At 35.3% G+C, this 15,708-nt stretch overlaps 1 protein-coding gene across 1 annotated transcript in view; it reads right to left on the reverse strand.

Annotated features, from left to right (window-relative positions):
• Positions 1–15,708, reverse strand: part of IQGAP2 (IQ motif containing GTPase activating protein 2) — a 350,559-nt gene that overhangs the window by 133,007 nt on the left and 201,844 nt on the right. The window contains exons 5-7 of the mRNA XM_043975838.1: positions 13,808–13,884; positions 2,888–2,955; positions 1,928–2,041 (exon numbers count right to left, since the gene is read on the reverse strand). Coding sequence (XP_043831773.1) covers positions 1,928–2,041; positions 2,888–2,955; positions 13,808–13,884 — 259 coding nt within the window. The remainder of the gene's footprint in view (positions 1–1,927; positions 2,042–2,887; positions 2,956–13,807; positions 13,885–15,708) is intronic.

Consider the following 15,708-nt stretch of genomic DNA (forward strand, 5'->3'; position numbering starts at 1 on the left):
ATTAAAAACCAAAAACAGAGAACTTTGTATTTGATTCTGGAGACAAGAGGGAGCCAGTGGAGTTTACAGAATTGGGGAGTGTGACATGGTCAGGCCTGTGCTTCAGAAAAATCTCTATCACTTTGGCGACTCACAGATCTGCCTTTCTAACCCTCTTTCTAGACTTCTAATAGAGTATTTCCAACTATCGGACATCTCACAATGAATGTACCACAGGCATTTTAAACTCAAAATGTTCAAAACTGAACTCAAAAAATCTTTTTGCTCAAGCCCTGCCTTCTTTTTTTTTTTGTTGTTTTTTGGGTGAGGCAATTGGGGTTAAGTGACTTGCCCAGGGTTACACAGCTAGTAAGTGTTAAATGTCTGAGGCCAAATTTGAACTCAGGTCCTCCTAAATCCAGGACCGGTGCTCTATCTACTGTACCACCTAGCTGCCCCTTCAATGCCTTTTTCACATGGCAGCCCTTCAGGCATTTGACAACTATAATGTCCCTCTTTTTGCCCTGCCCTCTTCTTAAGCATCCCTATTACTGTCAAGGGCACTGCGGTTCTGTTAGTCACTCAGTTGTCATCCTCGACTCCTCACTTTCTTTCACCCTGCATATCCAATCATTTATGAAGAACTATGTTCTGAACATCTCTTGTATATGCTCCCTTCTCTTCTCTGACACTGCCACCATGCTGGTACAAGCCCTTAGCACTTCACTTCCTGCCTGGATTATTGAAATATCCTATCAGTGTATCTCCCAGCCTCAGATCTCTCTCCACTCCAATCCTCTACCCAGTTGTCAAAATAATCTTCCTACAAGGAGGTGTGACTACAACAGCCTCCTATTCAATATATTCCAGCAACTCCCTATTAACTTCAGGATCAAATGTAAAATTTTCTGTTTGGCTTTTAAAATGTTTAATAGCCTGCTGTCTTCCAGTCTTATACCTTAATCCCCTCTACATATTCTGTGATCCAGGGACACTGACCTCTTTGCTGTTCCTTGTATTCAGTCTCCTGGCTTTAATCATTTTTACTGGCTGCCCTCTGTCTGGAACACCCTCCTTCCTCAGCTCTACTTCCCTACTTTCCCTGGCTTTCTTCAAGGCTCAGCTGAAGCCTCACATTCTAGAAGAAGCCTTTCCCGGTCTTCCTAGCCTTAGTGCCTTCCCTTTAGGGCCAGCATATCCTGTATGTGTGTCTATGTATACACATGTACATGTACATAATATTCATGTACAAATATATCATATACATATACATAGATAGTTTGCAAATAGTTGTTTTCTTGTAAGCTACTTGAGAATGGAGATTGTTTTATGTTTTGTTTTGGGGTTGGGGAGGTATTCTATTAATAAATGCTAAGTGACTGACTAACAGCTAGCTATTTCAAGGATGTTGACATTTTAACTATAGTTCTAGCAGCTCATGTTTATGACCTTTGGGTTTACAAAACATTTTTCTCACAAGCACTGGGTGGTAAGTAGTACAATTATAGTTTTTCACAGATGGGGAAACTGAGGCTCAGAGAAGTTAAATGGATGATTCATGGTCACATGACTATTGTCACTCTTGAGACTTGAATTCAGGTCCCTTCCTTTATATCTTGCTGACATTAACTCTTGAAGACCCAAAGGAAGGGCCCTTCTAAAGCCCTTCAAACTACATCATGAAAGTGGTTTTCTACTCTTAAGGACAATCTTGGATCCCTAATGCAGGTTAAAAAAAAAAAGGTCTTGGTCACATGAACTGATGTGTTTGTTTAATTAAATGGACTTAGCGTGTTTTGTTTTGTTTTCAAATTTGTGTGTACGTCAAAAATAAATTGCAGGTGACTGGTTTTCTAAATGAGCTTTTGTCTTTAAATAAAAACCAGCCAAATAAGGATCAAGAAAAGTCTTAAACGAAGGGAAACTATAGCCTTTTAAGCTTACTTACATGCGGCTTCATCCACTGACAATTCATTGGCCAGAATGCCACCAATTTTGCTAAAAGATGGCATCTGTATTCCATACTTCTCAAGTTCTGTCCTCATGTTACTGATCTCTTCCTCTGTATGGAAAAAAAAGTGGGGGAGAGAAGGAAATACAGATCAGATATTAACATTTTCAAACCTTTAATTCAAAGCAAGCATAAGCAGAGATAAAAGAAACTTAGAACTATAGAACTGAAGGAATAGGATAGCAGGAACTTTGAGGAATCATCCATTCTTAACTCTTCATTTTTTAATGGTAAGGAAACTCTTCACCTGAGACAGGAAATGACTAGCTTTTAAAGGTCCCATATCTAAGCTATTGAAGAACTGGGACTAGAATTCAGGGATCCTCGATTCCTAGTCCAGTGACCTTTCTCCAACATGAAGCATCTTAATAAATAATTTGGGTAGTTTCTATAAGCTTTAAGTTTGTAGCTCCCAATTAATTATCACAGGAGAGACACTGAAAAAATATTATATATATGAAACCAGGTAGATAGAAATAGCTAGCTAGAAATTTAGGATATTGTGGATTTAAAAAATACCGGGAAACACTGTAAATTCCACTTAAGTCTCCCTCCAATGCTTCATAGTATCATGGAGGTAGACCTTAGGTTCCCAAAGGCTTTGCCAAAGAAGCCTAAGTTCTGTTAGACTCTTCCAAGATGAAAATATGAGCCTAAGGGTGGGGTGGCATAGCTGTTGTCAAAACCAGAATGGTTGAGTTTGGAAAGGCTCATCACCATGTTAGTTTCAGGGTAATGGGTTTCTTTTTTTCTTTTCTTTTTTTAAAAATCATATCAACTGTCAATGACTAAATACTAAATTATGGAGGGGTTATGATTTTTACTAGTGGAGTATCCAATGTCCATGAAATTAGATATCCTTGAAGCAGGGAAGTAATTGAGTAAATAGAATAGTACCTGTGAAGTCTACTTTGCCCAACAAATCCTGAATCTGTGGAGCTATTCCTAGTTTGAAGAGATATAAACTGAAAGATAAAACACAAATTAATCAGAAATGTTATACCTGTTATCATAAACTACAGAGTTTTCTATCCTATAAAGGGGAGTTAGACATCACTTTGTCCTAGACCTTAATTTTACATATCAAGTCCAACAATGACCTCCATTGTCCCCTGGTCATCTTTCTTCCCAGTTTGCCTCAAAAATGTCCTTCATAAGCCAAGAAAACAATATACACAATGACTACAACAATGTAAATGGAAAGAACCACACTTTAAAAAAATCATAAGTGAGTATAACAAAATTATAACAATTAAGCATGACTCAAATCAACAGATAAAAGGACATCCCAACCACTCCTTTATCGAGATTGGTGGTCCATAACTGTTGTATATGGTACATGTTTCTAGATGTTTTCCAGTGCATTGTTTGGTCGAACTGATTTTGCCTCTCTTCATTTTCTTTTCTTTCTTTATTTTTGTCTTTAAAAAATACTGTTTGATATGGCTCTTCGGGAGGGGAAGGAGAGAGACACTGGGGAAAACTATGATGGGATAGAAAACAAAAGATATCAATAAAACCTTATAAAATAGCAATAAAAGGTATCAATAAAACCTTATAAAATAAAATACAAAATATTTCATTTATATATGAATAAATTAAAGTCAAGAGAGCTTAGATACAAAAATATGCTTCCCAATTAAACAATACTTTCCATATTCTATTATTTGCCCAACAAAACCCTATATAATAGATAATATTATCCTCATTTTACAGATGAGGAAACTGAAGCATGGAATAAGTTGCCCAAAGTTATACAGCTTATGAAAGTACTTATGAAAGTAGCAACTCAAATCCATCTCTTGTGATGCTAGAGTCTGGGAGAATAGTAAATGACACACCAAGTGTTTGGCCATAAGATAATTCTATACCATCAACCCTTCCCTACCTGTGTAAAAAGTGATATATGGCTAAATCATAAATAGCAAATAATCACCAAAAGATCAATATGTGCTTTGGCATAAATCATGTCATTTTAGTATATAGGAGAGGGGTTCTGAATTATCTTTAAAAAATAAAAAAACAACCAATCAAGAAACTCCTTATTGAATACTAAGTCTGTTAATATTAGTTTGCATTTCTTATACACACATAGCTGACAATGTTAAGAAGAACATAAACTGTTCTGATGATAGCAGAATAATTTTTAAGACAAGGCAAAGATAATAGATGATTCACAGACCAGTAATTAGACTCATGCTTTAATTCTTTTTAACCCTAAGTAATTAAACCTTCTTTTATTTAACCTACTAATATCCATGTGTCCAAAGGAGATTTTGTTTGGCCAACCATTTTCTAGCAAATTTTCCTCAGACTGATTAAATGTTTTGTTCACTCAATGAAGCTGTCAGTCAGTTCTCGGTTCTGTCCTTAGACCAATTTTTATAGAATCCTTACCCCATTACAAATATTTTTTATTTAGTCATCCAAATAATTTTATCTTTGTGACTATTTACATAAGATCATTCAAACTAGAAATTCAAAGGGACACAATGAAATATATCAGAAAGGAAGCAGAGAATCTGATGAGTTGGAATATTTTTGAGAATTTATTATTTTCAGATGTGTAAAGATGGAGCCAATATAGTCACAATTCTTTCACTTTATTACATACTTTATTAAAGATTGCTTAAGATCACCACAATACTCATCCAAATCAATAAAATTAAGACCAACTTTAAAAATGTAAAACTAATCAACTGAGGTAAAGTCATGCATTAAAATCTGCCAAAAATTTTAACGGGGTTGGGGGTGGGAGGTGGGGAAAGAAGGAAGAGAATAAGCAGTTATATACTGCCCACTGTGTGCCAGAATTATGCTAAGCATTTTTACAAATATAATCTTATTTGAGACTTGCAACAATCCTGTGTACACATACATACATATCATAATATATGTATGCATATGCATACACACATACCCATAATATGTGTATGTATATACATATACACACATATTTAGTACCTGTGTATTCTTTCATCTTTAGAAATAATGGGAAAACTTCTTAATGTGGTAATTTTAAAATTTTTTCTACTTCATGCATTCCAATATTAGACTCAGTTCAAAGAGAAACACATAAACACATATACCTTTGTGCACATATTTTCTAAAATACGAAGAATTAAACTATTCAGGTCACATACTTCTTTCCTGATCCTGATGCCTCACTCTAAATATGAACTAAAGCAACTTCCACCATATGCAAATATTTAAATTTTTCAATCTAACATTCAAGAAATTACTAGTTATATCTGCTTATGTCTTTGATCTTAGTAAATATGTACAGTATAGTCACCCAGTAGTCTTTGTTTATAAAACTACAGTTACCACAAGGTGGTGCTGACAAGTTGTTTTTATTGTTCGATACCTAAGTTGTCCTTACTTTAAAAATTCATTTAGAATCAATGAATCACACAGCATGTTCCCACTGGAAGGGACCAAGGAGGGTAGGCGAATATCATATTTATTTCTGTATCTTTTCCATACAATGCTGAACTCATAGCAGACAGTTAAATGCTTGTTAAAAGACACTTATTCAAAAACATTTTCACTGGAAACCTGCATATTTTAATACATGTTCTCTGACTTGTTTCAGTTAACATTATTTCTATGTAAGACTGCTTATGAAAGATGAAATTTGATCTTTGAGCTCTTGGTAATATATAGGATTTTTACACTTAAACTTCTACATTGAACTAGCTGAGTTCAAGCAGATTACCAAGAGAGGATAAATGTTTACTGGGAAGCCTTATTTGTTCAGTACTCCCAAGCAAAACCAATCCCCAATAGTTCCCTTCTTCCCTAAGCATTTTCATTCAAATGAAGTAATTCATTACCTGAAACCCTAAGCAAATCCACACAGAGACTTTAAAAAAAAAAAAAAGACCCATGTCAAGTGGGAAAAAAAGAATTTCTTAAAGCCTTTCAGGAATGGATTTATTAAGCACCTTTTAAAGTTGCATGCCTCACATACAGGGGTGAGAGCATTACAAAGGGAACTGAAGAATTAACGATATCTTTTTTTCCCCCTCACTGTACAAAAAAAAAAAAAAAGGAGCTTTTGTCTAATATGAGCCTCAGCATACAGAGTTTTGCTGGCAACAAAGCTATATACATCTACATGGCTGGAACTTGAATTCTATTTGTTACTATTTCTATGAGTAATAGCAATTCAACTCCAAGAAACCTTTCTTGTGAAAGATCCCAAACTACAATTATTTTTTTTTTATTCCATTTGTACATGGACATGAAGAAAATATATTGATGAAATACAAACTTGAAAAATCAGGGCTTAGTTCTCTTCAGGGCACTTACACACAGGTTACACCTCATTATAAATAAAAGTGTTGAGTCGGAAAAATCTGTCAAGAGCATTTTTATAAATAAATTTTAAAAAAGCAAAGGGCATCACATTTGGTCAAGAGAACCAAATTTCAGTATTCATTCTGTTAACACTAAATATGACTTTGTATCAGTCAGTCTTTCTTGGCCTCATTTGTATTATGAGGCCACTGGACTTAATCTCTAAGATTCATTCTGACTCTAAAAGTCAGTGATACTGTATTTTAAATGCCACAGATATCGTTGGTTAATTCAGTTCCTAGATTATGGATTCAGTTTTCATGTGGGCTAGTTGGGGTTTATTTTATTCTGTGGCTACAGACTAACCACAGACCCTAACTCTAGGCAACTATCTCTCAAGAAGATGAAATGATTCGGAGAATCCAGGGATCAAGGCTCTTACAACAGACTTGGAGTCAAAGGACCTAGGTTTACACAGCCAACCTAACCTTACTATACAGGGTTTTATGTGGAAAGTATTTTCTGAACTGGAAAGGACTAGGTAAGTATGAGTTGCAACCATGCTGATAGATATGAAGGATAATCAGTGAAAAACTCTCATGACTACTGAGAAGACTCAAAAAAGCATTGGTATACAAAGGGCAATATAGAAATTTAAAGGATCTCTGCAGGGGATCCCTTCATGGAGTACAACATTTTCTTATCATCGCTTAAATTTCTCTATTTAAAATTCTTTGAATTGTCATCTGAATTTGACTTATTTAAAAGGAGGCAGGTTCATACACACACACCAGAAATCTTTATGTTAAAACAAAATTATATATATATATATATATATATATATATATATATATATATATATATATATATATATATATATATATATATACACACACACACACACACACACACACATGCACGCACACATACAATCACAAGTTTATTACCCAAACTGGAAGAGAAATAGTACAGTGGTTTGAGTTCATGTGCATTTCAATTAATTTTCATTTTATAATTAGCATTGCCATCTATAGATTTAGTTACGAACTAGAATATTGGATTCAAATAGTCTGCTCCCTCCCTTTATTATACATAAATGGATGGTATAATCCACTATTCCAGGATTGTTTTAAACTAACCTTTTTTACCAAAGATGTGGGACTTTTAATTCTCTAAAGCATGAACTAGTAAGGAATAGGCCCAAAAAGTCATGAACCCTAGACCTCAATGCCATAGAAATGGCCAGGATCTGCAATAAACAAGGACTGGTCTAATTCCAAGAAGTATTTGGGCTTTTCAAGTTTTCATCATTTTGAATAGTTACTACTAAGCACTCTATTCATAATTTCAAGGCTCAATTTTGTTTTAAAATGAAGATTTCTGGTCACCCGCACTGTTGCTCATATTAATAGCAGTAAGAGTTGGACTCAATTAAGAGGGGCCAACATACTACTAAAAAACAAATCCTTAGTTGCTTCTGACTAAGGAATATTATGGCATTTATCTACATTTATGCTGTTCTAACAACATGTTGCCCAAAGAAGAGCCACCAGCTAATAAAGATTTTTTGACCACCAAGATCAGGTATATTGGATGCTGTGTTTTTCTCTGATTCAAATGAATTATTATACATATTCTAAGTGCTACACAAAGCAAGAATTTTGTTTTTAAAATATATATAGATATAGATAGATATAGACCTAGCTTCTACATTTAACTTAGCAACTCCAATTTAAATTGAAAATGGTTCCCCCTCAATATATTAGTTTAGTTGAACTTTATTTTCTCTTTTTAAAAATACTTTATTATTATGAATTTATTTATTATTTTAACATGCTTTATTATTATTTAAATAACTTTATTATGGGATAGCTCTTTGGTGGAGTAGGGAACACTGGAAAATATTGGCAATATAAAAACAAAATATATCAATAACAATTTATTTCTAAAAATTCAAATGCATTCCAACATCTCATTAATTCATTAGCACTGATTTGTTCCCTAGCAGAAAGGAGGGCCTTGAGAGAATGGGATACAACAAAGTTAAGATTTGATGCTGGGAAAGCAGGATTTAATGAGAGAAGAGACCAGGTTGTGGATATGAGATCACTGGAGACAGAATAGATGGCTAAAAGCAAAAATCCGACCTCAAAGTTTGCTCAGCCTGGCCTTGCTAATGGATTGAATGTACACAGTGGAAGACAGAATGAAAAGCAAAAATGTTCAATCAAATCAAGAGACACCACACTAGGGGCTGGTGATGCGAATACAAATAATGTAATTCCTACACTCAAGGGGTTTTTGTTCTGTTGAGAAAATACAGTCCCCCTGTTGAGGGACTGTTTTTCTTTTTATCCCCAGTACCTAGCGTAGTACTTGGCGCAAAGTAGACACTTAATAAATACTTACTGATTGATCTGTGATTCTTCCTTTTCATTATTCAGGCAGGATAACACCATCATGGCCCACGTAAACACTGTGTACAAAGACGGCCCTATCTATTGGAGGGGGAGGGGCTTGGACCTTTCTTGCCTAGGTGTTTTCCGAGAGTTTATTAAGGTGAAGGACATCACACTAGACTGTCATACAAAGTGCATCATCCTGAAGTTGCCAAGCTGCTGAGGTCATTAAGACTGATTAAGTTAAGGCAGATTCTGACTATTCCCTCTTCTCTCTTGTACCTATATTCTTCCTTTTGGGGATCTCCATTCCAATGTACACTTCTACAGAGATGAATTCCAAATCTATCTATCTAGCTCTAACCTCTTTGCTGAACTCCAGCACTGTATCTCCAACTCCTGCTAAAAAATTTCCACCAAGACATCTACTTGCCACCTCAACATGTCAATAACTAAATCCACTGGCTTTTCTCCAAAACCACCCATCTTCTAAGATTCTCTATCTCTGGTAAGGGTTATTTAAGGGTTCTTGAGATGTAAAGTGACATGGTCAGCTTTTTTGCTTTAGTATGTATGAAGAATGAACTGAAGGAAAGGTAACAGAAGTAGAGAGAAGACTATTAAAGAGAAACTATGCATGTGATCATGAGACCTTTTTTATGAGTGTGTGGTATCACTTGATAATCTCATCAGAACCAACAGATTAAATTATGATCTCGACACTGATGAATCTCAGATCTCCTTATTGAATTGTGACCTCCAGGTTCCAAATCCCTTTTTGGCTCTCTTGAACTGCACATCCTGTAGACATCTTAAACCCAACATGTCCAAAATTGAACTCAGTATCTTTCCTTTTAAATGCTCTGAAGTTCTCTATCACTTACTGTCAAAGGCACTACCATTCTTCTACTCACCCAGGCTTACAACCTAGTTGTCATCCATGACTCCTCACATTCTCTTTCTCTCATACCCTACAAATCCAATCTGTTGCTACGTCCTCTCAGTTTTAACTTTGACAGACCTCTCATATAAGCCTCCTTTTCTCTTCTGATGCTGCTACCATCTTGGTACAAGCCCACATCACCTCACATCTAGACTACTGCAATAGCCTACTAGTTTCTTTCCCAACCTTTAGACTCTCCCTGCTCCAGTCCATCCTCTACTCAGCTGTCACATCTTCCTAAAGCCTAGGTCTGAGCATGTTATCCCTCTACTCAGTAAACTCCATTGGCTCCCTATCACCACCAGGATCCAATTTTAAGTCTTCTGTTTGGCATTCAAAGCCATTCATAACCTAACCTCCTCCTACCCTTTCAGTCTTCTAACACCTTACTTCCTACCCACCTTTTTTACTCTATGATCTGGTGATAATGATCTCCTTGCTGCTCCTCACACAAGACACTGTCTCTCAATTTCATGCATTTTCAATGGCTATCCACCAGGGTTAGAATTATCCCTCTTCTCATCTCTACCTTTGATGATCTTTCAAGTCCCAGCTAAAATCTCAACTTTCCTGATCACCCTTGATGTTTGTGCCTTCCTTTGTTGAATATCTCCAATTTATCCTGTATATAGCTTGTTTATACATAGTGGTTTATGTGTTGTCTCCCCAGTAAACTCCCTGAGAACAGGGACTATCTTTGGCAACTTTTTTGTATCCTAGGACTTATCCTAGCACCTGGCATGTAGTAGGCACATAATAAATGCTTGCTAACTATTGAATGAAGATAGAAAAGGAAAAAGGAATTCGATTGAATGAATGGGTGGGTGAATGAATGAACGTATGAAAAAAATTATGAAACCTTTACTAGATACAAAGCATGGTACTAAGTGTTACAGTACAGGTGGAGAGATGAGAAGAGAAAACAGTCCTTGGTTGTCAAGGAGCTTAAATTCTAAGGGACTGAAACATTACATATAAAAGGTTTCAACTACAAATCATAAGGAAAACATCCCATGGTACTTAGGGTATAATGACAGACTAGACAGAAATTCATCATCTTAAATGTCATTTCTATTGGTAAAATCATATCCATTCCTGATGCAGAATGATTTAATAATGTCAAGTACTTTAAGTACTTTGGTGCTGAGAACTTTCTTGTCTGGGTCTTCATTAATGGTGGCTGCAACATCCATAGAAGCAATTGCCAGATTACAACTGGGATTTCTTTCCTCAGTGACTAATGCAAAGACCCAGGCTGGAAAGCAGAATTTGTGTTACTGGAGACACTGTTCTTCTCAAAGTCCTTGGGTTGCAGTTCCCAAATGATCTCTATTAGGAGAGGTGATGGCCATCCAGGGGATGGCAGTGGTTAGGCTTCCTTGGCATCTGCTGTCCCCCAACTCTCCCCAGTGGTGCCTTGCTGCTGCAATTAGGTGGTAGTTGGTGAGGATTGGCTGGCCTTCTTCTCCATAGGAATTGCTTCCCAGACTCTAGGCTAAGAGGCTTAGCTGGAAGCAGAATAAGGTGCCTGGCAAGTGCTATCATCACCACAATTGAGCTTCAGTGCCTATCAGACTTGGAGTTGAAAGATCACAAGATCCAGCCCCATCATTTTACCAATGAGAGAATTGAGGGCCAGGGAAATGAAATGATTTGCTCAAGATGTATGGAATGATAAGTGGCTATTGCTGTCCGTGCCTCAGACACCAAATCAAGTGCTCCTTCTATTGTATCCCACTGCCACAGTTGATGAATAATCACTGGGGATATCACATGTAACTAAGAATGCTAGCTCAGAAAAATTCCAAGAGAATGGGTTACACAGCATCTGCATATGATCAGGAAATAATGAGAAAGCTCCGCTTTGTTTATGAAACTATTTGAATTATTAAATCATCTTTGCAAATATAGTAAATTTAAGAATTGGTAAAGCTCAATATAGCTCCACAGAATCTTGGAAGAGAGACAATGATATCACCCAAAAGGAACTTAGCCCACCATCTCTCTAAGTAGCTTAACATGAAGAAGCCCATATGTTCAATTTCAGAAAATCACGTCAACTTTACTTGAGACACTTGATTAGGAGGAGGCTACAGTCTTAAGTGTCCTGTGCCACAATGCACATTGACAAGAATAATGTTAAAATGATGTGGCAAGTGGCTGATAGGCCATAGACACAGTACTAACTTCAGTATCTAAAATGACAAATCTGGAGTGCTTTGCATTGTATTTAACAAAGCTGTATGTAAGAAGAAAGACCTTCAAAAGTAAGCCTTTCTCTTGCAAAAAGTAATAATAATTGCTATCTTTTTATGGGTTTTTTTCCTCTAAAAGTCCCACTTGCCTTCTTTTCTCCCTCCATCCAATTAATATTATTGTATTTCTTAATTTGAAGAATTTTATTAATGTATTTGTTTCATATCATGGTTGTTTCTGAATATACAATGAGTCTTGAAGGAAGGAAAGAAGAAAGGAAGAGAAAGGGAAGAAAATAAGAATGGGAAGAAAAGAGGGAAGGGAAAAGGAAGAAAAAGATGGAAAGAAAGAAAAATCAGAAAAAGAGAGAGGGAAAATAAAAAAGAGAGGAAGGAAGGAAGGAAGGAAGGAAGGAAGGAAGGAAGGAAGGAAGGAAGGAAGGAAGGAAGGAAGGAAGGAAGGAAGGAAGGAAGGAAAGAAGGAAGGAAGGAAGAAAAAGAGGTAAGCAAAAATCAATATACCAAGTGCATCTAACAGTGTGTACTCAGTTTCCTACCTCTCCAAGAAAGGAGTAAGATGTGTTTCATGATCTTTTCTCTTGAGATGAGATTAGTCATAATAACCATACAGCATTTATCTTCAAAGCCAAACTTTCTGAATTTGCATGCTATGTAAAAATCTTAGTTGGCATAAAGATACTCTCTTAGCAGAGAAACAGACAGATGTTAGTGGGGGATGGGGAGGGGAGATTATGTTCAATGCAAAAAATATATATAATAATGACAATTTCATGAGCCCTGCATTCCTGCAGACTATCATGAGTTATTCAAATTCTTGATCCCTCCTCAACTACTTGCTAGCTCTCTGAATTTCTCTTCTGCATTAATCATATTCTTCCTTCCATTAGTTGTGTCTATGCATTTCTTATTTTCCACACCCACCCCCAATTAGAAGACAAGCTTCTTGAAGACAGGAACTATTTGAACTTTGTGGTTTCAGTGTCTAATACATAACAGACACTTAATAAAAGTAATTTGAATTAAATTGAATGGAATTGTCAAACTAGAACTACTGCATCACCTAATAAAGCAAATTTACACATCATAACCCAAACTCACTTTTAGAAGTCTGACTCCATAAGGAGCTACTAGAAAAACCATTTCCTTTTGACAGGAAATAAGGCAAAAGAGTCAGGAAGAAGTTAATATAAACTCCTAAGTATTTTATATGCCAGCTAAAAGACTTCAACTAACAGGAAATACAAAACAGATGTTGTAGGCCTAATTTTAAATTGTAATTAGACATTATATATTGAAACTATTAACTATGAATGCACAGTATCTAAAATCATGTAATAAATTTTTTAAATCATCCATTCTATAATCCCATCTTTTAATAGTTTATATAGAATTATATTGTTGAATTTGCATATTTTCCCTTTTATAAAATACTAAATGTGGATAAAAATAATTTTATGAAATTAGCATAAATTATATAGCAAAGTTACTTTTTAAAACTTCTCTCCACACAGCCCTCAGTATACCCTTTTCATTGTTGTTGTCATTGTGGTTTGTCCTTCATTCTCAAAGAGGACCATGACATTGGGGAGGTGATGTCATGAATAGGTGGACAAAACATACCACTTTTGCCTAAGAAATTTAATGAAATATTCAAGTATTTGTAAATAAAATGGAAAAACCAACATAGTGACAACCATTTATGTTTTGTTGTTGTTTTATGAAGCTTACGTTTGGCTGTATTTGGGAGGATAGAAGCATTACAACTCAAAAAATTTCAGTGACTTGAAATTACAATTACAGGAAATAGAATAATACACCATTAAGTTTTGAACCAATAAACTAATATTATCTAACAAGGGGGTTTTTAAACCAAAAAATCCCAAGAAGATAGACTTACTTTTGCTTAAAATCTACCACCAATGGTGACTTATGTTACATTACATCTTTTTTTTCCTACCTTAGTGCATGAATGCAATATATCATCCGAGGTATGTTTTTCCGATCATAGACATCTGTTGTTTCTGGATAAAAGATCTAAAAAAAAAGAGTCAATAATATTTAGTCTACTAAAATAAGCCCTACAAAATTTGAAAAATACTCATATGTTGTCCAAAACAATTAGATTTAGAATGTTCTTGTTAGACTCAAAGTATTTAATAAGCATTAGGGAATATTCATTTATAGAAACCAAATTCATTTGGGGCATACTTTGTTTACTCCATAGACATATCTATTATCAATGTTGTTTCACTCTGTGTAAATGTTGGTTTTGCCTCATGTCTAGGGGAACCTGCAAAAAATGCCATCTCCCCAAAGACTGACGGTTCAAGGGTGAAAATGCCACTGAGATTTCACTGAATGGTGTTTTCCCCTCAAGAGCTGCTCTGTCTATAGGCTTACTGTTTTCATAGACCCTGTGGACCTGAGAGAGGTATAACTTCTTGGGACCATCATTTGCCTTTCCTAGCTTGATATACAACAAAAAATGATGGTTATTTACAAGTGAGGAGTAATAGATGGACAGTCAAAGTGCTACACTAACATTCAGGAAATATAAAAGGTTAAGTGGATCATTTATGGCCAATCTATAGAACAAGAAAGAATACCAGTACCCATTTACATGGAAATGAACTGATCTACTTAAACAGATTTTGTGGTAAGACTTGAATTTATATTTAAAGGATAAATAAGTTTGATAGAGATTGGTTATTAGAACTGACTTCTAAGTGCCAAAAGAATGAATTCCTTAAGTTTAGCAATGAGAAAAAGCACTCTTCAAAGATTTCATAAAAAGTTTAGGAATTTATTTCTAAAGGCTTATCTGTAAATCAGTCATGTGAGAAATTAAGGACAAGTCAGATTGATGAAACAGGGTAACTACTTCATTTTACATAAAGCAAAAGCTTTATAATAATTTTTTATATTAGAGTAGAATATACACTGGTGCAACCTGTTGTTCACATGTTGCATTGATGAGCAATGCAAATATACACTGAAGAAAGGAGGAGAGGGGTTCATGTACTATGACTATAGAGTTGAGAGTTTATGCTCTAGAAGCAACTGCTATAACCCCAGGACTTTCAAAGCTCTTTTTAACTTTCCATTAAGTTACTCTCAGTTTCCTCATCTGTAAAATGGGGGATAATAAGCACTTATCTCCCAGGGTTATTGTGAGGATCAAATGAGATAATAAATGTAAAGTAATTAGCACATAGCTTGGCACATAAAAGCATCTAGATATAGCATATCTAGCAAACATCAGCACATAGTATAATACTGAGCTGGTGACCATATTAACCTCTTTTCTGCCAAATTTTTTCAACTTTGGCTTTTTTCCCCTACCAGTTATCATGTATCTGATGAAGGTAAATGAGAACGATTCACTTTTTAGCCAACTTTCCTGAAATGCTTTCATTCCATAAAGTAGGAGAAATTTATACTAATGCTTGAAAATTAGGAAAACTCAACTTAATCTTATCAAGAATAAGTGACCAATATAACCATAATGAAATATCCTAACTCAAAGGAGAAAGTACTAAAATAGATTATTCCAAGATAAAATGAACCAGTATCTGAAAATATTTAAAAAGAAAGCTCTTCACAACACTCTTTAGATTCTTAGGTAGTTTTATAAAATACATGTTTATGCAGACACATTGACATATACATAATGTGTCTATGTAATTTATATGTCTGACTTTTGATTTCAATGGCTAGGGAAATCCCTGGTAAAGAAATTCCTTCTGCAAATCCAAATAACGTATATTATATACTGTGCACACACGTGTACACACACACACACACACACACACACACACACACACACACACAAACACACACCACTGAAAGAAATTCAAA

The sequence above is a fragment of the Dromiciops gliroides genome, chromosome 1 (genome assembly GCF_019393635.1).
Source record: "Dromiciops gliroides isolate mDroGli1 chromosome 1, mDroGli1.pri, whole genome shotgun sequence".
NCBI classification, from domain to species: Eukaryota; Metazoa; Chordata; class Mammalia; order Microbiotheria; family Microbiotheriidae; genus Dromiciops; species Dromiciops gliroides.